The sequence below is a fragment of the Hippopotamus amphibius genome, chromosome 14 (assembly GCF_030028045.1).
Source record: "Hippopotamus amphibius kiboko isolate mHipAmp2 chromosome 14, mHipAmp2.hap2, whole genome shotgun sequence".
Classification (NCBI taxonomy): domain Eukaryota; kingdom Metazoa; phylum Chordata; class Mammalia; order Artiodactyla; family Hippopotamidae; genus Hippopotamus; species Hippopotamus amphibius.
In genome coordinates this window covers 13107949-13132900 of record NC_080199.1, presented here as the reverse complement: position 1 = coordinate 13132900, position 24952 = coordinate 13107949, and the positions used below count along the sequence as shown (strand labels likewise).

General features: G+C 42.1%; 1 protein-coding gene across 9 annotated transcripts in view; it reads left to right on the top strand.

The window, feature by feature from the left end:
* The window catches only part of MBNL2 (muscleblind like splicing regulator 2), a 157656-nt gene that overhangs the window by 25180 nt on the left and 107524 nt on the right, over window positions 1-24952 (top strand). For 8 of the 9 annotated variants that reach the window (XM_057707617.1, XM_057707618.1, XM_057707624.1 and 5 more), the window contains one exon: window positions 23166-23945. In XM_057707617.1, the coding sequence (XP_057563600.1) occupies window positions 23772-23945 (174 nt within the window). In that variant the 5' untranslated portion in view covers window positions 23166-23771. Of the gene's footprint in view, window positions 1-7161; window positions 7246-23165; window positions 23946-24952 lie in introns of those variants that run through there. The other variant, XM_057707619.1, reaches the window with a different exon arrangement.

Below are 24952 nucleotides of genomic sequence, written 5' to 3'. Positions count from 1 at the left end.
TGAATAGCTTAGTTGATTAAAGAACGAGACAGTGATTATGGGTCCCTGATACCACAGACTCATACTTCATTCCAAACCTTAGCCCAACCCTTCTAAAAATATGTGCTGATGAGTCCCCAAAGAGGCCAACCATAGCCTAATATCTTTAACCATTTAAAACACAAAAGGAAACCCTGTGTTCATTATTGCTGTTAAGAATAATAAAATTCAGGTACTTTATTTTTCTTAGAATCCCCTCTCTTTTTTTCTAAAATCTTATAAAATCAAAGGAGGTGATGAGAATGTGGAGCCATAGCTTGTAATGTAATGTTGAATGTAATGTTGAATGTAATGTTGTAACTGTCCCATTTGGTGCCTTCGTGGTTAATTTTTGTTGTAATGTTGAAAATGTAATGTTGAAACTGTCCTATTTGGTGCCTTCGTGGTTAATTTTACACTAGTTATGTCTTATTATTAGAAGTAATAACAAGCAGTTATAATTTAACATTTTTATTCCCAAGTTCTATGAAAAGTGTTATGCAAATTTTACTATTATTAGAAAGCTACAATTTGCAAGCCATTGTCACTCTGTTCATTCTTTCATTTAATCTCTTTTCTTAAAAGTTGGCCAGCCCCCTACCACAACCCACTCACTGTGAATTTGAATTATTCAAATTAACATCAAGTTGTTTAAATATTAAACCGTATTTTACCTTGTGACTTATTTTTTAGTAACACTTATTATTGTAATTTCTGCTGTGCAACTTGGACAACAGACTATGGTATATGATATGTTTATTATCTCATTTAACTGGGCAAAGTTCACAATCATGAAAATATGTCCAGACTTAGCAAAATAATGTGATTTCCCGATATTGCTCCTTTCTTGTGATTGTCTGTAAAGTGTATCCACACTTTGTAAATGATTGCCTCTAGATCTTCATAACATTTGACCTATTGTTCAATTTTAAATGAGGAAGTGACATGTTTCCAAGCGTAAAAACCCAGGGGGCATTTTTGAATTTCTGTCTCGGAATGTTTTTTGTTTTATTTTGTTTTCTGATAGTAGAATATTTGCCTCCTAAAAAAAAACATATAAAATATTTATATCACACGATAAATGTTTTGACCTGACATTCTACTTTGTTAGAAAACATGGTTTTTAACAGCTACTTAATGTCCAGTGATATAAAGGTACCATAATTTATTTAGCATTTCCTGTCACTTAATATTTACATTGGTTCTAATTGTTTGTTTTCATAAATCATGCTGTGATTAACATCCTAAAACATAAATATTTAATCCCAATGCCTGATTTTTTTCCTTTAGGATATATCCCTTAAAGTGGTATTCCTGGGAACTGCTGTCTTTTTTGATCCCTTGCATATATGAGAATATTTTTCACTTTCATGCAGGAAATATAAAATGATTAAGCATATTGTTTGGAGTAATAAATTTCTGCCTCAAAATTCAATAGAGATGTTTCTATTGACTGCAAAAGAGAAGTCAGAAGCCAATCAGTTTGTTTGTAGTTAACCCTTTTCTGAGCAGAAAAGCCAATAATTTTAGAAATCTTCCTTTATCTTCACAATTGCTAGGATGTTCACAGACTTTTTCGTTGCTTCTCCTAGGACACTGAATTCTCTTTGGATCGTCTTTCTCAGGTTTTTGAACCTCCCAAGACTTTCTTATCTTTTAATTATTGCTTCTACTTTGTTTCTCTCATCTCTGTCTCTGTCTCTCTGTCTCTGTCTGTCTGTCTGTCTCTCCCCCATCCCCCTTGGGGCATTAATAATTTTTAAACTGGATCTTTGTTTTCTGACCTCCAAATCTGTCACTAGCTCTCTGATCATTTTAATATTTTCCCTTTTCCTCTGTGTTGTGTAGATGCATCTCGTGTATTCTCCACCTCATTGATTCCATTTTGTACACTGACAGAGCTCTTTAATGCATAAAATTAAGATTTGTAATCTGCTGTTGAAATGTTGGTTTACTCAGATTCCTCTCTTACGTCAGCCAATTACCATTTTGATTTCTGGCTATCTCTCAGTCCCTTTTCAATTCAGTCTGTTGTCTTTTCTTCTCATCTTGCCTTTCCTATTTCATAAGTCCATGAAGAGAGGATGAGCTTTACTGAACCTTACTGAAAACACAAAGCAAGATGCTGTCTTAATATTTCCCACTTTTTATGATAAACCTTGAGCACTCCATCTTGATCCTCTTTTTAGTTTACAGAATTTTTCTTTTGGTCTCATATTGGATCTCTGTTGCATATCTGGTTTTTTGCTTCTTTTTTTTTTTTAATTCATTTATTCATCTTGAATGAAAATAAGTCTGTCCAGGCTTGGTTCTTTTCATTCAAACAAGGCAGAGAAGTCTTTTTATAGTTCTTCACTTGCCACCTAACTGTAGATAGACTCTCTCCTCAAATATTAAGTAGAACATCCCTCGGTAGAGTTCTCAATTTGATAGAGTTCAGTGGTGACACAGCTTCAGTATAGGGTGGAGGCAGTTGTGGCCATGGGGGGCCTGGCAGGGATATGTCACCTCTGCTCAGTCTTTTGGCACAGGGGTTGCTTCTCCCTACCCACCTTTTCTGTTGCTTGGCCTGTATGCCAAGAACCAACACAGCCACGCCCCACTGCTGTTGCTGTTTCTACTGCACAAAGGAGACAAATCAGTGAACTGGTTTAAAATAGCTCCTGGGCAAAATTTGGGGTTTTTTCAGTATAACTAGTAGTAGTACAGACTTCAAAACATGTGGCTGATACGCTTTCCTTCTTTCCAACACTGCTTAAAGTTTTTTTTCCCCCCATATTTTTTAAATCAACCTTCAGTTATTTCACTGGGGATTTTGTGGAGGAAATTAGATAGTTACTTGTGCTCAACTTGACATTGAACCAAGAAACGTATGAAGCCATAAAAGATCGACCTTTTTGTTGCTGTTCTTTGTTTTCTTTGTATATGGTTTTTTTTTTTTTTATTCTTAGAAAGATATGCATGCCTGTTATTGATTAAAGATTCACCTATATTTTCTTTTGCCTTTTTGTGGATTACCTTTTTAATTAAATCAACATGGAATTTATTTTGATGAACAGTACAAGTTGAGTTTACTAATTCTTTCTTTTTTTTTAATTTTTCTGAACAATTCTTATTCAATACAAATAAGGCATCATTTCTCGTGTGCATGACCTGTTACCTTGGATCCTAAGTTCTTAGGTATACTGGCATTGCTTTCAACATACTTTTAGTCCATTTCACTGATTTATCCATCTATTCCTTCATCAGTAACAAACTGTTTTGATTGCTTTAGATTAATAGTGTATGTCTCTATCTACTGAAGCCAATTCCATATATTGTGATTCTTATTCAGAAATTTCTTTTCTGCCCTCATCTGTTTCTTCTTCAAGTAAATTTCAAAATCACTTTTAAGTTCTTTCTCATATTCATAACAACCTCCTCCAGAAACAAAAAATCCTTTTACTATTTTATTAAAATTGTGTTGAAGCTATAATTTTGTAAGAACTAATATTTTTAAATGATAAGAATACTAATCTAGAAATATCTCTCAATTTTATTCAAATATTACCTTATATCTCCAGGTAAATTTTGTGAATTTTTATGTTCATCTAAAACATTTTCAGTTAGCATTATTCCAAACTGTTTTATGTTTTATGTAGCTACTATAAATGATATGCTTTTCTATTATATATTCTACCTGATTATCGCTGTGCTAGAGAACAAGAAAACTATTGGTTCCATTTAACTCTATTTAGTTATCTCATTTCTGGCAGCTTAACAGAACTCACTTTTTCCTGGTGAGAATTAAATTTAATTCTCTTGAATTTTCTGGGTGTATAATCGTATCATCGGAAGATAATGATAACGTTTTCTCCTCTTTTCCAATAGTTATGCCATATATTCCGGTTACATATTAATGTATCAGTTGCACCATTTCTTGACTTTTTGAAAATTTTGAACAGCTGACCTTCTGAAAATTCTCTAAAACAAATAGTTACTGACAGAGGTTTCTCTTTATTTTATATCCTGCTATGAATGCAGGGGCCCCAGAGAATTTGCAACTAATAATACAAGGAGCAGTAGATAGTTCATCTTACTAACTGAAATCTAAGACCCTTACACATCTCATAAATATTAGTTTTATGATATTAAAAACAAAATTCAGGCTAGTACGTTTAGACTGCACAAAAGTTTCCTGCTTTATAGAAAATATAACTGGTACATCCATTTAAAATAAAGAGAACTAAACTTTTTGTTTTGTTTTGTCCCATTCATCCACCCATTCACCCATCTATCCATTTGTCTACTCAACAAATGTTCATTGAGCCCTGTGCTTAAAGCAAAGAAATGAGTCTCTTCCCAACCTTAGGGAATCTCAGCCTAGACTTATTAGGGATGTATAGCTCTCTTCACATAAGTGTACCTCCAGAAGTTCATGACTTGATTAAATGATATCAAGTGGAAACGTATATAGTTATTAAGTTCTTATTACATTCTAATGATATGCTTATGAGTTAAAACTCATCCTTTGAGATAGAAACACCTGTGACACGTGAGTAAAAGCAAACATCACTTGTGAATCCTGTTCATTCATTCCCAGAGGCCTCGTTCCGCCTCTCCAGTTTCTTGCATCCTTATCAAAGTCTGTCACTCAAGAAAATCTTGGTGCTATATGAGTAAATGCAAGGAAATTAAACGTGTTCCAGGTTTACTAGGAGTAGTTTTCACACTCATTAAAAAAGTCCTTTTGCTAATCCTCCCTTTAAGAAATAACGACGCAGCCTCTCCTTCCCTCCCTGTGTCCTCAAGTCTGTTCTCTGTGTCTGTGTCTTTATTCCTGCCCTGCCACTAGGTTCATCAGTACCACTTTTCTAGATTCCATAAAAATGCATTAGCATATGGTATTTGTTTTTCTCTTTCTGACTTACTTCACTCTGTATGACAGACTCTAGGTCCATCCACCTCATTACAAATACTCAATTTCGTTCTTTTTTACGGCTGAGTAATATTCTATTGTATATATGTGCCTGGGACATAGTGAGAGAGTAGCATAGACATATATACAGTACCAAATGTAAAATGGATGACTAGTGAGAAGCTGCTGCAGAGCACAGGGAGATCAGCTCGGTGCTTTGTGATGACCTAGAGGGGTGGGATAGGGAGGGTGGAAGAGAGTCTCAAGAGGGAGGGGATACGGGGATATATATATACATATAGCTGAGTCACTTCGTCGTAGAGCAGAAACTACCGCGACATTGTAAAGCAATTATACTTCAATAAAGATGTATAAAAAAAAAGAAATAATGATACAAGGGCTTCCCTGGCAGTCCACTGGTTAAGACTTCAGGCTTCCAATACAGAGGATGTGGGTTCAGTCCCTGGTTGGGGAACAAAGATCCCACATGCCGAGCGGTGTGGCCAAAAAATTAAAATTAAAAAAAAGATTAAAGAAACAGAAATAATGATACACTAAAATTTTCCTTTTACAGTTACACCGTACTTCTTTTTATACTTATTACAGAAATTATCATATAGTGTTCTTTGGAAGTTTACATTCTAGAAAATGTGCTAGATTTTTTCTTAGGAGTTTTCCAATACAGTTTTTACAAATATGTAGAATTTTGGCTGATAAATGTTGCTGAGTAAGAAGCATTTAGATATTTAGATTAAAATATCACAACACAATAATTTCCAAATTTGTTAATGTTTATAATCTCCCTTTGAAAAGTAAGCCACGATTCACACTTAAAAATCTAAAAAAAAATTAATTCCAAGTTTTGAAGCACGATGGAGGATTTTGTTACATTATGATTGAAAAGGGAGGCATTTAGCAATTATCAAGGAGTAGGTAGCTCATGAAAATTTTGGTTGTAAAAGTTTAAATTAAAATAAAAACTATTATTAACTTACTCTAACACTCTGACTTATGTCTACAATACCCTCTGAAAAGCATTTGCCTCTATCTTTAAAATATTATTTTTCAGCCTAAACATTTGACATGAACTTGCATTTTGACTTCTTTGGACTTTAAACCTAGTCCTCCTTCCTCTAATATTTGATGCATATACATGTAAGGATATAAAATGGTTTGCAATTCCAAACCTGCTTTTTAATTACTATATTATCCCTGGTCATAGTGTAAATTCTCAAGAAAAAACATTACTTTGATGGATTTCTTAAAGCAAGATGGACTCTTGTCCAATGTGAGCAAATAACAACTGAAATGCAATGGATGGACGCCACCTTCCAGCGACATGAGCAGCCCAGGGGCTTTTGTCTGGCCCTGAGGTTGTAGTAGATTAATAGATCTATCAGACTTCCCAGCCCCAAAGGTAACGCTAAGTGCAGAGTACACCCCCGTGCTCACCGGAGGCAAGCAGGTGGCCTGGAGAAGCATGCTTTTCTTTGAGGAGGCGTAGTGATTCAGATGAAACGTTTAACTTTAATGAACTTTGTGTTTCTGCTGCGGGTAACAAACCAAACCCTCCTAGAGCACGGGTCCCTAGAGATCCCTCTCACCACGACGCAAGACACACAGTCCCTAGAGGTCAAAGGGAGAAGCGGCCCTGGAGACCCTGTCGTTCAGTATTCCTCAGGTTTTTCCCCCGGAGGCTTCCTGAGGAGAGAGGAGTTGGTCTCCTCAGGCCTAGAAGGGCTGACAGAACAGGTCCCCTTATCTAAAATCTTCTAAGTCTTGCCTTCTATTCCAAGAGATATGTCTGCTCTGGTATAAAAAATTTAAAATTACACACCCCTTTCACCCTAAAGCTTTGTAAGTAAAACTGATGCTCCCGTAAACTATACTGTATGTTTACCTTTGGCCCTGTAGCCGCTCATACCCAGGATGGAAAACCACTGCTTGGCCCTTTTTTTATGGTTGAGGACACTGAGGCCTGCAGAACAGTTGTGACTCACCCCAGATCTCCTGGCTCTCATGTCACTGTGCAAAAACTAACACTCAGCACTTCTGACTCCCAGCCCCGCCCAGTTTCTGACAGTTAGGCAATCTGGTTACCCCCAAAGGGCAGGCAGGTATGTTTCAGAGGGCCTTTACTTTTTATACTTTTCCACTTTGGAAGAAAGAAATACTGGTTGCCTTTTCCTTCTAGAAACTGCCTGGAACCTGATAAGCTGACTGTGTTTTTGGCGGGGAATGAGGAGAGCTGGGCTAATTATCCACAATTTCTCCATAATCTACCCACAGCCTTGTGCATTCAAAACACTCCATCTTCTTTCTGACTCTTGGTAAGCAGAGTGCCTCTCTTTCTGAAAGCCACCTTTGCATAGACTAAAGCATCAGCTTAAGACAAATGAGAGTGAGCCGTTAAAACTGCTGGCTTGGGGACAGGGATCTTTATTACCAGTTTTCTTTGAACATATCAGAACTACCGTTTGCAAAGCTGGCTGAGAGCTGGGAATACCTGTTAGTAGAGGTGACAGGGAGTTGGTTATAGTGCCACGCCCAGGGAAGAGCGCAGAGCCAGGCTTAATAACTGTTTACTTCTGCTGAGTCATTCTTCCTGGGAAAAGCAATGCAGACAGGACCACCTCTGCCAAGTGCTGTGGGATTACCGCTGGCCTTCACCAAAGTTGCCACCGTCAGTTACCATCTTCCTGCCATGGCTCAGGAAGGACCCCAGGAATGAAATCCTCACACTAGTGTTCTGCTTTAAGTCTTCCAAATGCTTTCATCGGCAGTTGATCAGTAGAGTCTTGGCACGCACCTGGTATTGATGGAGCAAAGGAAGTCTCCAGTTTAAAGGCTGGCTCAAGGGCACATGGTTGTGTAAGCTGCATCTCTTGACTCTCAGAAGCATGGATTTAAGTAAACCATCCATGTCTCATTTAGATGCACAAACCGTTAATTCATGAGAAAGTCATTCTGATTGCTGCCAAGACGACCCGTTCCAATAAGCAAAACATCATTTACATCTACACGTAGAGTTTCATTGTTATCATAAAAATTATTTCCAATTTCATCCCTGTTAAAAAGAGACTGCATTAGGAAAATCTTACTTTAAATGTAAAAGCATTACTACATGGTCAGGTTGCTTTTTTATACATAGTGTTAATGACCAAAAAAAAAAAAAAGATTTCAGATACTGGGATAGGCAAAGAGCATAAGTGGGTAGCCATGGGGTGATCTGCACACCAGCAAAGGTGTTATTCAGACTCTACCTTTTCTCCTCTTGCTCATTTTATCTTGTCAGATTTGGTTTGATTCAAGGCTATTGGTTCTCTTAGGGAAGGAGGTCAGACCAGTTTCAGGAATAAGCAGTGTTAGAAGAGCAATTGAAGTATGCGCATGGGAACACAGGTGATAAAATCATTTTGAAAAATAATGAACAGGTAACTTGAGAGCTTGTCATGAGGGTGGTATCACAGGTTATACCAAGTTATTAATTTTCCAACTCAACAGTACGCCTCTCAAAAAACACTTAAAGGAAAATGGATATGTTTTTGAAAGAAGTGCAGTTGGCAAAGGAGAACTAAGGAGCTGAGTGAAGTCCACAGGTCAGCAGACCTGGGAAAGCAAAACTACTTACATGTAAATAAAAATTGTGTGTTTGAAAAAAAAAATGTGCAAAAGATGTAGTTAAGAGAGCAGTGGTTAGTACATTAAAATAGATATGTAAGGATCTCTTGTTTCATCTACAAAATACCAAAGCACCCACCCTCTCTGTTTGTTTGTTCGTTTGTTGAAATGACTGAGTGACCTCCACAGCAACCAGGGGGCACAGCCCATGTGCAGGGTGCGGTCATCAGGTTCTACATTTTGCTCCTTCATTCACAGGAATGTGGGAGAGCTGAGCCCGTTCCTCAGTCTCCCCTTCCAGAAAATGGGAAGAAGCACGTTTGCCACCTCAGAGGTTGCTTGTGACCAGGAGCAATTCAGCCCGTGACTATTTTTCCTTCCCCTCCCGGCCCCGTTTCCCTGTTGCACTTCTCAAAGTGGTGGCCCGCTGTTGCCATGGTGACACAGCACAGGGTGACGTTGCTTAGAAATAATGACAACTGGCGGCAGCGGGGAAGCAGAGCCAGAGTGGTGATTAGCCTCCGAGGAGTGCCCTGTCTGGGTGGAGAGGCAACAAAAGAAGGAAGGACTGGGAGGGCAAGCTTGCTTTCCCGAGTGGTGCACACATGCTACCTGCTGGGAAATAGCAGTCACGGTACCTGATAAGGCCTGGTATCAGAGTGCTGTGCATGTTTATAGAATACCCATTTGTTACCAGGTTTGTCCTTTTTTCGTACTCAGAGCTCCCGGTTTTAAGTGCAGTAAATATTTGTTGTTGATTGCGATTCTAGCAGTTGAGCTTCATTTCCTGAAAGATAAGAGGAACCGTTGACTCACACCATCTTTGTAGCCTGCTTTTGTATACTTGGGACTTGAGTCATGCCTTGTCAATGGCGATTTTAAAAAGTGTGGCAGGAAATTGATTTTTTTTTTAAACTTCTAGGGTGAGTGAAATGACCACAAAATTAACATCCTATTTTAATAAGTAGGTTGATTTCTCCCTGATCCTGAATTCCTGGGTTCTGTTTTTCTGCTGAAGTCAAATGGTGCTCTGTAGGAAAATTTTTAGTTGGTTAAATATTGATGAAATACTGTTACCTGCATACCTGACCCTACTGGCATCTTTCCCACACTGTTCAAACAAACAACTAGCACTCTGCATCCTTCTGGGGCCTTCTGAACTCTGGGGATATCCAATCCACACATCCTATGTCTGGTTCTGTGACAGAGTGATTGTATCCTGCAAAGTTAGTGGGGTGGGGTTGGATGTGACAAGAAGTTGGAGAGCTGGAAGTTTCTTCCAAGCAGAACCTCTCTGGGATGTATTGAACACCAGCTTACAAATGTCAAGAAGAATGGGACCTAGCAGTGGGCATTGGCTCAGGGGACGAGGGTGGAGGGAAACCCACTGTCTCTGGTTTGCCTTCAGACATACGTTAACCCCCCAGGTACCCTGTGTTGAGGGTCCTTTCAGCTCAAACACTGGACCTTCACTTGCTGGAAATGCCAGGGCCGGGGGAGGAGGGCTCTTGGATCCAGTCTTATCAAGAAACAAATTCATATCCACTTTTAGCAATGCTTTTTTGTTGACAGCCTTCAGGAGCCAGTATTGCTCCCATTCAGAAAGTTCGAGACCCGCCTCAAGGTCTAAGAACAGTGCAGCTCCCCTACCACACCATGAAGACAGGGCTGGGGGTGTTGCTGAGCTCTTGGTGTACAGTGGTATTCTGTGTGCTGTTCTAGTAGAAGAGAAAATGTAAAGAAGAAAAATTAAACCTCTGGGGTCCCAAGACCTAGATCTGTGTCCTTTTAGCAGCCTGGGGCTGAAGTATTCAACACCTTCTCCTTTCCAGGTGCTGAGTACAGAGCCCGCCACCTCTCCCCCCTGCCTGGGTGCCCTCTTGGATCTGAACTCTGGGGCAGGAACACAACGAGCTCCCCAAAGGCCCCCTCCCCCCACCCCCACTGATGCGCTTGTTAGATCCTCCGGTTCAAACGGCTGGCTAACAAATCTAGGCCAAACCCAGCTGAGCTGATAAGATTTCCAGAAGAGTTCCTAAAAATACATTTCTCCTTAAATCAGCCTTGCCCATCACTACACAATCACAGAACTTTAAGGACAGAAGTGGCCTTAGAAATTGCTGCACCCTCTCCATCTTTAAAGTTAAGAAATCAGAGTCCTAGAGAGCTAACAGCAAGAACAACAATGGTTGAGGAATATTTCAAATCACATCATGAAGATGGAACAAAGCAAACCATAAAGGCAGTACAAACTATGAGCTGTGTAGTATATTCTTTCACTTCCTTGTCCATTCAGCCACTCACTCATTCAGCAAATATTTACTGCGTGCTTACCATGTCCTAAAGTTTTGGTGTTACACTATTCAATCAGGGACACAGATAGACCCTGCCCTCACAGACTCACATTGTGATTGGGGGAGAACGTGAACACGTTAGGAAGTAAATACGTGAGTGTCAAATAATGATCAGGACTTTGGAGGGAAATAAAGCCAGGGGAGCGGGAGTGAGGAGGTAGGACTGAAACAGTATCACATCAGGAAAGGCCTATTCCAGGCTAATAATATCTAAACATCTGTGAGAGGCACATTCTCAGCTGGGGGAGAGCAGGTCAGAGCCCCAGGCAGGCCTACGTTTGGCCACTTAAGGCCCAGCCAAAGGTGAGGGTGGCTAACGGGGAGTGGACAAATATGGGGGAGGTCAGCGAAGGTGTGGGCTGAACCGGGAGGTCAGTACAGGCTATCAGAAGGCTCTTGGCTTTCACATTCAGGAGGTGGGGAGCCACTGGAGGCATCTGAGCAGAGAAGTGACTTGAGGTGATTACATTTTCAAGGGATTCCTCAGAATAATGTGAGATGGGCCTGCAGGGGAGGGGAGGGTTAGGAGGCTACAGCATCAACCCAGATGAGAGATAATGGTTTAGATGAAGATACCCGCAGGGAAGGTGGTAAGAAGGGCCCAGATCCTGGATCTGTTGGAAAGGTAGAGCCATGGAACTTCCTAATGGATCAGACGTGGGCCATCAGAGAGAGGGAGGGAGGGAGAGAAGGACGAGGTGAGAGAGAGAGAAGGGATGCACATTTGGGAGTCATCACTAGCTAGTGGGCTTAAAGCCCTAAGCTAGAGGAGAGAATGGTGAAGCAGAGGCCTGGTGGATTTTGCAGCCAAAGTGCCTGTGTTCTAGCCCTTTCCCCACCCCCACCTCCCATCACTCACCGTCCACAGATATGCCAGCCTCCTCCTCCTCCACTTAACACTGACCGCCAGCCATCAACTCTGCGATGGCTCTCTTTATTACCTTTCACCTGAAAAACATTATCTCAAATGCTTCTCCCTGGATGTTTGTGTTGAGTTCGTCTCTGGGTCTTATCTCATTGCTCACCCCCAGGTTACTGCTGTCATCCGGGGAATCTATCAGCTGACTCTGCTCACTGGCCTCCTCCAGCACCTGCCTCTTTCTTCTTAACACGTGTGCACTTCCTATGGCACTTTCTGCAGCTGCTCAGTCTCACCCAAGGGAAGCCACTGGCTCTCCACTTACTCGCAGATCACGTGTGGTTATTATGTGCTGAGCCCACGACTGATCCAGAACCTCTTGGTTGGGGCTTCCAGCCGTGCACACTCCTGACATCACTCATGCCCGCATGCACGCACGTGCACACCCATACTTCACGATGCACTCAGACACTGTCACAGATACAGTTTCCACAAGGAGAGAAGTATGACCCCCTCCTCGGCTTCAGCCACCTCCACGTGTCCTCTTGTTATAACTCCAGCCTTTGTGTTGCTTTAAATCGTCCCATCTCCGAGGCCTGGACCTTTGAATTTGGTAGCATCCTTTCTCTGCCCCTGCTCTCAGCTTGCCAAGGGTGGATGGAGAAATTGTTCATTTCAGAACAAGTTGATGCTTTCCCACTGAGGAGGCACCTCCTGGGCTACTTGACACTCCGTGGCTTTATCTCTCTGCCTGGAGGGGGCATCCTGAGCCCCACCTCAGCCTGTCTCAGCAGGTAGAGCATCTCCTCCCTGGCTGAGGTGTAGGGGCTGCAGCAAGAGCTGCCCCATTCCACCTGCCTGTCCTCCAACTGGAAACCAGGCTGCTGCCCTCGCTCCCCCTCTTCTGTTGGCCCAGGTCTCTGAGGCTCCCCTGGCGCTAGTGTCCTTGTGCCTCCCCCTCCTCTGGGTGTCTCCTCTGGGCCACTCCCCAGTCCTGCCATTTTCCCATGCTTCTGTCATGTTTCTCTCCTTCCACTCAGAAGAGAGAGGACAGGAGGGAGCGTGATGGAGAAGCAGTTCTCGCTGCTTGCCTGGGTCTCCACAGAGGGCAGCCTTACGGTTCTGTGAGCAGACCTCGTGATCACGATGGTCACTTCCCCAGGAGTGCACAGGTGATCAGGGGCCACCTGCCCGCCGGACACAGGGGGTTCAGAGCTCTCCTGGCTGCCCCATGGTGATCTTGTAGCCCCGGATACTCTGGGGAGCTCTGGGCGTCGAGCGCCCTCCTCCCCCTGTGCAGGTGCCACAGAAACTGCCACCTGGAAGGTCAGCAGTGACCTCCTCGTTATGACATCTAGCCACCACCAGTTGTCCACACGCCCTTGATCTTGTGGCACTGAATGTTTTTGGCTGCTCCGTCCACCTTGAAACTCTGTCTCTCCCAGCACCCTGGATGTAGCACTGTTCAGAGGACCCTTTGTCTCTTATTATTCTTTTCCTGTGGTTTCACCTGCTCCTCTTCTTTTCTGTCACCTCTAAATAACTGAACAAATGACCTTGACCCTATCCAAGTCTTTCTTTTTTCTCTCCTAGGTATACACAGAGATGTAAATATTGATATGTGTTTCTCTCTCTCTCTCTCCTCTCTCTCTTACTTTAGGCATTCTGCAGTCTTAGCTGTCATTTCTATGAACATTAAGTCAAAGTATGTATCCATGACCACAGCGTCTATGTCCCGCTTCCAGCTTGGCTCTGCTCCCTGACGTCCTTCCTCTTTCGCAGAGCATCCATGTCCTTTGGCGCACACAGGATCCACATGTTGAAGTCCTCTTTGACGAATCTCTTTCCTGCACTCCCCACTCTCAATGCCCCCAAATTATTTTTTTCTGATGATTTTTTCCCCAGCCATGATCTGGAACTGCCCTCCTCCTTTCCCTTCCCACCCCTACAGTGTAACTGTATGCCTGGATTATTCCTTTTCTCCTGGACCATTGCTGGAATCTCCAAACAATCTCACCACCTGTGAGCTCTTCTAATTCTAATGCATCCTAGGTAATCTTCCCGTTGGGGTCTTGTCTAGCTCTCCGGTGCTCCCCAATGTCTACCTAGTAAGGATCCTGATATTTTATCCCTGAGTCTACTTACTCAAATTTACGCAGCCTAAGACCCTGCAGCACCATTCTCGATGGGGACAACACCACCCCCTATAGAGAATGTTGGAAATGTAAAGGAGCATTTTCCCCCCATTGTCCTAATGACCAGGCAACATCTCTGGAATGCAATGGGCAGAAGGAAAGGATTTTGACATCTTGCAGTGAATATGACTCCCTAGGAGGGAAGAGCTAGTCTGTTTTCTTGTGAGTTCTGAGTGTCCTGCCGGACATTCACATAGATAGAAATCCTGTTCTGGGTGATCTGAGTCAAGATCTTGACTCTGTTTCACGTATTTGCACAGTGTTTTTTAAATGTATTTTTTATTTTTTGAACAGTCTTAATATAGCCGAATTTTTCGAGAATGCAACAGCTGTGTACATTAAGGCAAAGTTGTTTTTTACCTTGTTAGGAACTTTAACAGGAATTGCTTGGCATTTTGAAAAGCCACGTCCCCTGTCACACCCATGGCAGTCTGCATGTGTGCCCGCCACACAAAATAAGGTGTGAACATCTGACCACGTCATTCTGTCTTCTGATATACTTGTGCCTAAGCATGGACATTTTAAAACACACATTATTTATTTTATAAATAAATACTTCCTTGGATATCTCAGTTATATTTCAGTTATGACAATATATTGCTGTTTCTTAAATGTGTGCATGTTGGCTAGATTATTTATGATTTTCATCTGGCAGTAATAAAAATGATGTCACAAAAGTTTTGTCAAAAAAAGAGGGCGTCGGCATTGGTACGTGTGTAGGCAGATGAACTAGGCATTTGGCTGGTGCTTATGGGGAGAGAGAGAAAAGGAAAAAGGTCAGCTGTCCTGGCCACCAGAGGCTGTGGCCGGGAAGGAAGTGGAAGCTCTGATGAAGTATTCTCTGGCATTCAGGCCTAGCTTGCAGCCTGCAGCTTGATAATTATTCTGACTGCAGCCACTCGGTCCTGGACATCCAGGAAGCCGGTAAGTGCTGTCAGTCTTAAATGGTATCTAATACAATTGCTTTTATTCTAATAAGAGCAGCTCCTAACTGAATTATAAATGTTTAGCTAGAAAACACAGGCTCAGTGAAAAACATAATTTGAATACAAATATGTGTTGAATATATTCTATCTGGCTGTAGTTTCAGGAGTATATTTAGAAATCTCTCCTCCTCTAGTTGAAGAGGAGATTTCTTTCTCTGCCCATTCCTGGAAACTACAGTGAAAATGGGCTGGAAATTTTTGTGCATTAAAATCTGGATTTTATAAATGTTTTCACTTGTTCTTTAAGATACAACGTCCAAAAGGAGAAATTTTATGGGGGAACTTCTCCTTTTCTTTCTGTTATCATGAAACATTGGCTTATCTCACTTACTGTGTGACCTTCGGTGCCCCGGTGTTGAATTTCCCCTATAGAAATGTATTTGAAAGTAGGTTCAGAAGAACAAGTACCAAGTGAAATGAAGACGTCATTGGTAGCCATGGTTCTTTTCCTGCTTAGAATGATCGAGTGTTTGGAATTAGTTTCTGAAGCGCATCTATCAAAGTTTTGTCTAACATTCTCTGAGGAACTTCATACTTTGTACCACCTTCAAAGAAAGAGACTTTCTATTTTCTTTAAGTTACTTCATTTGCTTTACAGAAATGTATAACTCTTAGTGAGTAGGAGTCATTTCCGCCTGTGTGTGTGTAAATGTGTTTGTGTGTGTGTGAATGTGTGTGTGTGTGTGTGTACATGAACACAGATGTAAGGAAAGTTGACGCCTTATCTAATGCTGATAAGGGTTAGACACCAGAGAGTCCTTACGATATACTACTAATTGTATTTTGGTTGCAGTACATCCATTTATGGTTTAGGTATTTTCGATACCCATGATTCAAACAAGGAAACTAAGGCTTAGAAAACTTAGATGACATTTCACAGCTATTCAGGGTAGAGGAGCGACTGACTGGAATCACAAGGTAGAAAACTTCCTTCTTACCCCTAGTCATGCCAAAGTTTCAAAGCACTATTTCATTTATATTTCCAATAAATTAAAAAAAAATTTAAAGGGGTCTAGAAAGAAAAATCCTTTTAAGGACGATCACTTTTGCTGCTCCCTTCACTCTTTTTCTTGGAAAAGTCAATGAGGTTCTATATTGCTTTGGCAGTCAGGACGGCTCTCGTTTCTGTATTTTTATTGGTCCTCTGGGGTTCCCATGGGAAGGCCCCATTTGGGGACCTCTTCTCAGTGGCTGCAATTACAGGACAGGATTACACCCACTCCTGGAGGGTCAAGTGGCTCTCAGCCCAGTGCTCCAGACGGCACTGCTCTGGGTCCCTCTCCAGCCTGGGCGTCTGCATCTGACACGCAGGATGTGGAGAGTCAAGGACCAAGGGAGAGCACACGTGGAGAGTTATTTTAAATTAAGTTCCAGAAATAGAGGTGGGGAGGCTCAGATATCAAGCACTCACAGGAAGGAAAAATAATTTTTCAACGATATATTTTAAGAATTTAAAGATTAAAAATAGGAAATCCAAGATGCCCCAAATTAGAAGTTAGGAAACTCAAGGAGACATAGTTTCTTTATCGTAATTAGATTTATGCAAAATAAAATTAAAGGCATCCCATAAATTACTTAATGGATAATGAGTCCTTGACTGTCTGACTCAGAAATCGGTTTGTTTTGCAAGGATCCTTTAATCAGCTCCCTAGGAGGCCGTTGTCTGGCAGACAGCGAAAATACCTCCGATGACCAAGAGTCTGCTGGAGGAGCTGTGTGCCGCAGAACTATTTTCCTTAAGGCGGTCTTACGTTTTGATCAATCTCGGTCTCAAGATCAGGCATGACTGATGTGTTTCCCTTCAGAAATGTACAAACAGGCTACAAAGCGTTGGCGAGGCGAGGACACCTGGGGTCCACAGCCCGGGCTTGTCTGAGGGGCGTGGCCTGGGGCAGATTGCCCGAGGCGGTAGAGGGAAGGACCGTGCTTTCCAAACTCGGCTTGCAATGTCACAGAGCCGCTGTGAGCCGCGAATTCTTTCCTACAGTCAAAAGTCACAGCTTTCTGAAAATCTAACACCTAGAAGAGTTTTCAATATGTTTTGAAAAATGAAGTGTCATGTAAATGAAGACCCTAAAAAAAAGCTTGGGATTATTTTGTACCCTTGAACAGCAGATTCTTTGGCATTTCAGGAAATACTGCAGCACTTCCTTTCGTTATCCTTGAACTTTAGTCTTGCCTTTCCCTTGAAGATGTGAACCTCCACGTCCGTCATATCTGGCGCTGGGGCTTTACGCAGCAGCCCCTCTGTGGAGAGTTCTGGTGTTTTGGGGCTGAGGACCAAGCTGCTGGCCACCAAGGACCTCCAGCCCGCTAAGACAGCCCTCTCTCAGACAGGGGCCCTAGAAACAAAGCCATATTTACCTCCATCAAAGGTCTGCTTCATCCTGAGCAAAATCGGCAAGCTATGAGATCGTCTATTTTTCAAATTCTCATAGAATCAAGTCTTAGCTGGGACACATCTCTCAGGTGTTTTCTGTGTAATCTAGTTTTATTTTGTTTAGACTGATCAAAACCACAGCCACTGAGAGAAGCCCTCAGCCAGCCCTCCAGCAGTTGTTTGTGTAGGAATCAGTGACCCCAAGACCCTGTGATCAACTCAGGGTGGACATCTTGGTTCGCTCAGAACCCAAAGGATGCCTATCACGCAGGAGGGCGGCAAGAAATGCTTACCGGGGTGATTCTCCAACTTGAGAGTGCTTCAGAGTCACCTGTTAAAACACAGATTGCTGGGCCCCACCCCCAGGGTTTCTGATTCAGGGTCTCGGGGCTGGGGCCCGAGAACCTGCATTTCTAACAAGCTCCCAGGGGCTGCTGGCCCATGTACTACACTTTGAACACCTCTGGGTTAAGGATTCAGGGTTTTGAAGCTCAAATAATTTATCCCTGGGGCAGCTCCTCACCCTCACCCCAACTTACTTGGCAACAACAGGGAAAGCCAGTGGCACTTGCTGGAATTTTCTTACAGGATAATACTAAAATTCTCTATTCAGAGCCTTATTCCTTTAGGTTAGACTTTGGTCCATATTAAAATGCAAATGCACTTTGAAGAGGATCGGGATTTTATTTGACACACATTCGTTGAGCATATTCTATATACAGGCACTGCACTGAACTCTGAGGATTTGAAAATAATAACAGTCTGTTAGATACACAGGAGTTTATACTGGGGGGAGACAGTTGGATAAATCAATATTTGCAGTTCTTGTGAATTAAGGAATAATGACGTCTACTTAAAAATAATTACCAGGCAGTGCTGAAAGATGAGAAAAGCAAATAGCGTATGCTAACACATGTATATGGAATCTAGAAAAATGGTACTGATGAACCTAGTGGCAGGGCAGGAATAGAGATGCAGATGTAGAGAATGAATTGAGGACACCAGGGGGAGGGGAAGCTGGGACATAGCGAGAGAGTAGCATTGACACATACACACTACCAAACCTAAAATAGCTGGCTGGTGGGAAGCTACTACAGAGCACAGGGAGATCAGCTTGATACTTTGTGAAGACCTAAAGGGGTGGCATAGGGAGATTGGGAGGGAGGCTCAAGAGGGAGGGGATATGGGGATATATATACACGTATAGGTGATTCACTTTGTTGTACAGCAGAAAAATAACAATACTGTAAAGCAATTATACTCCAATAAAGATTAAAAAAAAAAAAAGATGGGCTACAGAGAGGCCATCAAAAGTAGGAATAAAGGGGACTTTGCTGGGGATCCAGTGGTTAAGACTCCATGCTTCTAATGTAGGGGGTGTGGGTTCGACCCCTGGTCACGGAACTAGGATCCTACATGCCGCACGGCATGGCCCCCAATTTTTTTTTTAAATAAATAAAATTAATTTTTAAAAAGAGGAATGCAGAAGGTCAGGCCGGAGCCCCATGCTAGGGTGCAGAGCCTGTGAGGGCTGCCAGCCCGATGACTCAGCAGAGCCTCGAGGGCAAGATTATGTGCTCTGTGAGGGGCTTAGAAAGGCAGGCAGGGGAGAACGTGGGGTGGCTGAATGCCTGAAGAGCACAGCGGACGGGAATCCCAACAAAGGCCAGAGAAGTAACTGGGAACAAGTGCTTCAGACTTCTTCCCCGGGAAGGAAGGAGCTGAGGGGATGGGATTGATTGCGAGGTTGGAAGTGAAACTGAAGCACAAGTGAAAAGGAGTGAAGAAAATAGAAGCAAAAGCAAATCGCTGAGAGAAACGTAAACAGAAAACACTGGAAAATAAAGTGAGCAGGAGACCTTGCTTCCCAGACCAGCGCAGAAACTTCCAGAGAAGGTAAATGGTGCCCAGCGTCTCATCGGGCCAACGCTGACACACATGGGAGCTTTTGGAGAATGAGAAAGACGTGCCCTCTCCACACAGACTCATTTTAACAGGGGCCCCTCTGGGCCGGTGAACTAGGAGGTGCCCCCTCGCCGCCCCCACCCAGGTGCTGGGAGCTCACTCAGCAGCTGTGCTCCCCCCAAGCCCTCAAGCCAACTAGGCTTCCTGTCACTGTGACCGGTGGGACCCCACGTCACACCCGGGGTGACCACCAGGCCCTGAAGGTGTTTCATCCACTTCTGGGTGGGTAGCAGTTAGAGGAAGACAGCAGGCTCAGGCTTTGTAGTGACGCTGTGGGGTCTGTACTTGGGGAGAGTTCTCTGTGGGTCCCCTTAGGCTGCAGAACAAGGTGGTCTGAGACATGAGGGGTGCTCCGGAGAAGTGGGCCCGAGCAAGCATGCCGTGTAGTCAACTGTTTGATGTGCAAGGTACCATCCTGATCTCAGAGTCGATGGCTGGAGCAGATCCACGCCCGCACAACCCTGGTCATTGATAGAGGAGAAGCCTGGAAGTAGATTTCTTCAATAAATATTTATAGAGCGGCTCCTCCTTTCATCACCTTGCATTGGGACAGCTCTTTACTGTTCACAAAGTGTTTTTATGTTTCTTCTATTATCAGTCCGTGGTGGCAGCGACCACGTAGGGTAGGTAGGAAATATCATCAGCATTTTACAGATGAAGAAACTGGATCTCCGAAACATTGACTTCTGCAAGGCCGTATGAAGGAGCCTTGACAAGACAAGGGCTGGAAGCTGGCTCTTAGGACACAGCGCTTTCCACCATTCCAGAAAGTTCTGAGGCTATTAGAAGAAATGCAAAACCCCGTGACAGCACCATCAATAGAAATATAGGGTGAACTACGTATATAATTCTGAATATTGTTTGGAGGGGAGCTAAATAGAAGCCAAGTGAGTTTAATTTTGATAATATTTAATCAATTTATTAAAAATATTATCAATATCAAATATTATCAATATCAAAAACAATATCAAATATTATTCACCATGCAGTAAATATGAAGCAATATTAATGAGATGCTTTCATGTTCTTTTTTTTTCATACTGTCTTTGAAATTGGTGTATATTTTATACTTAGAGCACATCTCAATTAGGATCCTGGGTTTTTATTAGAAATACTTGATCTGTATTTAGATTTCATAAAATTTACAACTGGAAGGTAGATTCATATACTCAAGTTGGTCCAAGCATACATAAAAGTTTTCCAATAAGTAAACCAAGGATCAGTTTTTAAGTTAAATTTACGTGAATTAAGAATAAATAAAAATTTTAAATTTAATTCCTCAGTGACACTAGCCGCATTTCAAGTGCTCAGTAGCCATGTGTGGCTAGTGGCTTTTGTATTGGAGAGCGAAGCCTCCCGGGACCTCCAGTCTGGTGGACCCAATGTGTAATTTGCTCCATGTGTTAGTATGTAGTCTTGTCCCTCGATAACCATGTTAAAAGTTGGTCTTCTCCACCCATGCCCATCATTGCCCATCTTCTTTGGTGGCCTCCCCTGACCTAATTTAAATCTGCTCTCGCCTCCTCATTCCCATAGCTGCTTGCTGTACCCACTCCAGAAGATGGAGGTTGTCATGGCTCAAGGGAGGCGGTATCTTTGATAACAGTAGCTCTGTAACTCTCAGGATAGAAACAGAGAACAAGCTGGGAGAAAGAGTGGATTCATGAATGGGTAGGATAGTGGTATATTTGGGCACAATCTGATGAGCCTTCTGGAACATCTTTGACTTATACAGGACACTGGCCGTCAGAAACTTGGCTCCTCTGTTTTTAAAAGCAAGTCTGACCGTCTATATTTTGGTTGGATTTTCATAGTAATGGAAATGGCGCTCAGTTTCTCCTAGGGGGAAAAGCTATCTTCTTATCTAAAAGTATAAGCAAAAGTGTACCCCATTTACTGGACTGGGTTAAGCGCATCGCTCCTGTGTGGTTTTAGGAATACTTGAGTAATTATTCATTCACTGGCTGTACATGAATACGTGTTTGCCTGTTTCTTTTCCTACATGCGAAGCGTTGGCCAAGACTGTGCTGCTTTGAAGAAGAGCATCTCCTGCATCTTTGTTGTTCTGAGTCCTTGAGACTCAGGGACACTGTAAAATATTTGGCAAATATGAACCGCTTGTGTCCAGCCCCTCATGTTGTCTCCACATTGTTGGTGCCTCAGCGCCACGGAACACACAGGCAGAAATGTTTCCCTGTCCTTTGCTTCCCTCACTTTGTTCTTCTCACGGGGGTTGGGGTGTGGGGGCGGGGAGCAGGGGGGAGGTAATGAAGGTGCAGGTCCAGGCTGGTTGCTGAAACCTGACCCAGAGTCAGTTTGGTTCTTAAACTCATCTTCTTAAACTCTTGAAGTTAAGATAGTTGACGTTGGCTGCTGGGAATGCAGTGCTGCCGAACAGACAAGCAGGAGCCTGTCTGGCCCCTCAAATATTTCACAATTGGAAGTTAGGAATGTGTCATCACTTTCCAGGTTGCTAATTTCCTTAAATGCACATACAATTATAATTCATGCAAACACTTCTACTAACAAGTAAGAAATATTGGGATGAAGGAAGCATTTCCCACTAGTCCCAGGAGATGTCCCGCTAAATGAATGGTCCACAATCAGATAAGCTTGAGAGACGCCCTTGCTTCTCTTCCCCCATCAGAGACGCATTCAAGGCCGAAAAAAGCCCTGCTGCAAGGAAGCCTGTTCAGCTCGGTTTACCTGGAGTTAACTAAACTTAATTGATCGTGAGACCTACTTTTTCGAGAAACAGTTGTGAACCGCTCAAGAATGATTGCTCTCTGCACTTACTTGGTACATGATGATTTTAAATAACCTACTTCCAGCCCCCATTAAGTTTTTAGTTATAAACTTTTTAGAAGGACATCAAGGCTTAGCAAGTTCTAAGGTAGCCCGTGGCATATCCAACACATGAAAATGACCAACTTCTGGTATTTAGTCCTTCATTCAGGCTTGACTCAATAATGTTAAATTTTTAATGCTTTAATAATCTCATAATCCTTGGAGATATTAAAAGAAACTGAATGGACTGATTTTAGAAATCTGAATTGATTATATTTTTGTTGTAGATACGTGATTCAACTCTAGCATTCCAAAGAACAGAACACTTTTAGATTGTAACTCTGTTAAAAACTAAACTGGACTAAACGAAAACGAACTTGCATTCATTCACTTAGTCTGTGAGTCAATCATCAGGTAAATCATTTGATAAGTATTTTGTGAGGACCTAATAGCTGTGAACTAAGGCCCTAGGGAAACAGACATGGAAAATACAAACAGTCTTTACCCTCTGAGTGCTTACAGCATGGAAAAGAACACTCAAATCGAGCAAGCATTCAAGGTAGAGAGGATGCATAAGAGATCTGAAATAAATATCTGGAGGCTCTACCTTTCCCTCTCTAAGGTCAAACCTCCGTAAACTAGCAAGGACAGAAAGGGTAAGGAGCCCACACTTCATCCAGAATGACAGTATCCTTATTATATAGGATAGACACATCCCAAATAATTGTTTATAGCATTTCCAACAATAAAATCAATGGCCTAAATGTGAAATTAATTGGAAGCCACAGTTCTAATACACTGTTTTGGCGATTAAGCACATTAGATTGAATTGTTTCAGAATGCCTAATTATTGTGTCTGCCACACTCATCTGTTTGAGTCATTCCTAACTTTTGGACTGCTGCCTAGATCATTTCTGCAACACGGTTGCAGTTTCGCATCCTTCTCTCTCTCTCTCTCTTAATGCATAAGTTTCCTCACTATATGCAAAGCTCGAAGCTCTAAACTGCACTTCTACAAATTCTAGGTAAGAGCTAAATAGTTTGTTAAAGTGTTGATTCCTTTGAGTTTGGCTGTATGTTGATATTTTATTTGTGTTTTGCAGGTTCAAGATTTAAAAGTGCCTGTGTGAAGTCGCTTTTGCTGGAAACCACAGCCCGGGAGCTTTTGTGTTCAAATCTTGTTTTGCTGTCGAATACACATTATCCTGACCTTAGGAGTGGATGAAGATACCTCAGTTGTCTGGCTTTGCCAATTGCTTGATTTCAGAATTTTAAAAGGTGGAAGGAAAAAGAAATCTTGCTAAGATCTGAACATCTAAGTGGCTTATTTTCCAGCATCGTCAATAGCTGCGAGTGTCAGAACTGAATATTCTCCCAAGGAGTGCCATGATATTGAAGTCACTTTATTAAAAACGGTTGTGTCTGCAAAACGATCAGGAGACTGGGACGTTTGCAGCCAGAGATGACACTGAGCGTGCTTTTATTGTGGCCCGTGGTCTTCGAGGGGGGCATATTGATTGATGAGTGACTGCCTGCCGGTAAATTCTCTCCTCACTCTGTTTCCTGGATTGGACTTCATTAAGCAATTTGTCACTTACCTTCAGACTTACATGCGGGATTTTTCACAACAATAGTTTCGGAATCGTTGGAACTTGGATTGATTTCATCATTTAACAGAAACCAGCAGGATCCCAAATTATTTCCTCATCATGGCTTTGAATGTTGCCCCAGTCAGAGATACAAAGTGGCTGACCTTAGAAGTCTGCAGACAGTTCCAGAGGGGAACGTGCTCCCGCTCTGATGAGGAATGCAAATTTGCTCACCCCCCCAAAAGTTGCCAGGTTGAAAATGGAAGGGTAATCGCCTGCTTTGATTCCCTGAAGGTAAGAGAATGCATTTTACGTGTCACATCAATGCCACACTAGACTTTCAAATGGAACGTTTTTCACTGTAATTTTACAGAAGTTTAACAATTGATTTTAGATCCTGTTTTCTTATTTGTGGTGACTATTGGGAGATTTGCACTCACATTTTTTCATATAGGCAGATATAAATTTTTTACAGATCCATGTTTAAATTAAAAATACATGATGGTGTACCTTTGGTCTGGCATGACATTCGTGTACCCAAGAGTTTTAAATCAAAGTCTGGCTTGTGACAACTGAAGATAAATATTTTATTAACGTTTGATCTTCTGGAGGTTATATAAAGGTGAAGAAATTGAATGTGTCACTTTTATGTTACTCTGATTCACCTCTTGAAGAATTTTCTACTCCTGTGGCTTTCTTTCTTGGCCAAGGGCTTTCTCAAATACTTCTTAATAGGTTTTTCACTCTCTTTGACAATTTCTCATGGCTAACAGAAATTATTGAGTACACACTCAGTATTCCTTGAGAACCTACTATGTGTAAGTTAACACATGGCACATTAGAGAAGAAATGAATGTGATTCAAGATGGTATCCTTGATGTGCTCACTGGTAGGGAAGATACAGCAAATGGCTACAGTGCAGGACAGAAAGGGACGCATGCCCTAAGAGAAGGATGGAGAGCAGACTTCTGTGGGGATCCAGAGAAGGGAGAGCTGGCTTCCAGCTGATTGTTTCAAGAAATGTTTTTGGAGGCTGTGGCACATAAGTTGTATACTGAGTTGGGTGGAGTCTGCATTTGGAGAAATGGGAGAATTGTAATGAAAGATCTAATTGAAGGAAATGGGGATGACTTAGCCCATAATTCTTTGAGGTGGATTTTTCCCTAAAATTATGGATTCTATCAATCCCTGTGTAGGATAGTTCCAACACCATCACAATGTTGTTTTCAATGGATATAGGTAAGATACATAGCTAAAAAAAAGAGCGTAAATTTTACATCTCTGAAAAACACCATATAAAT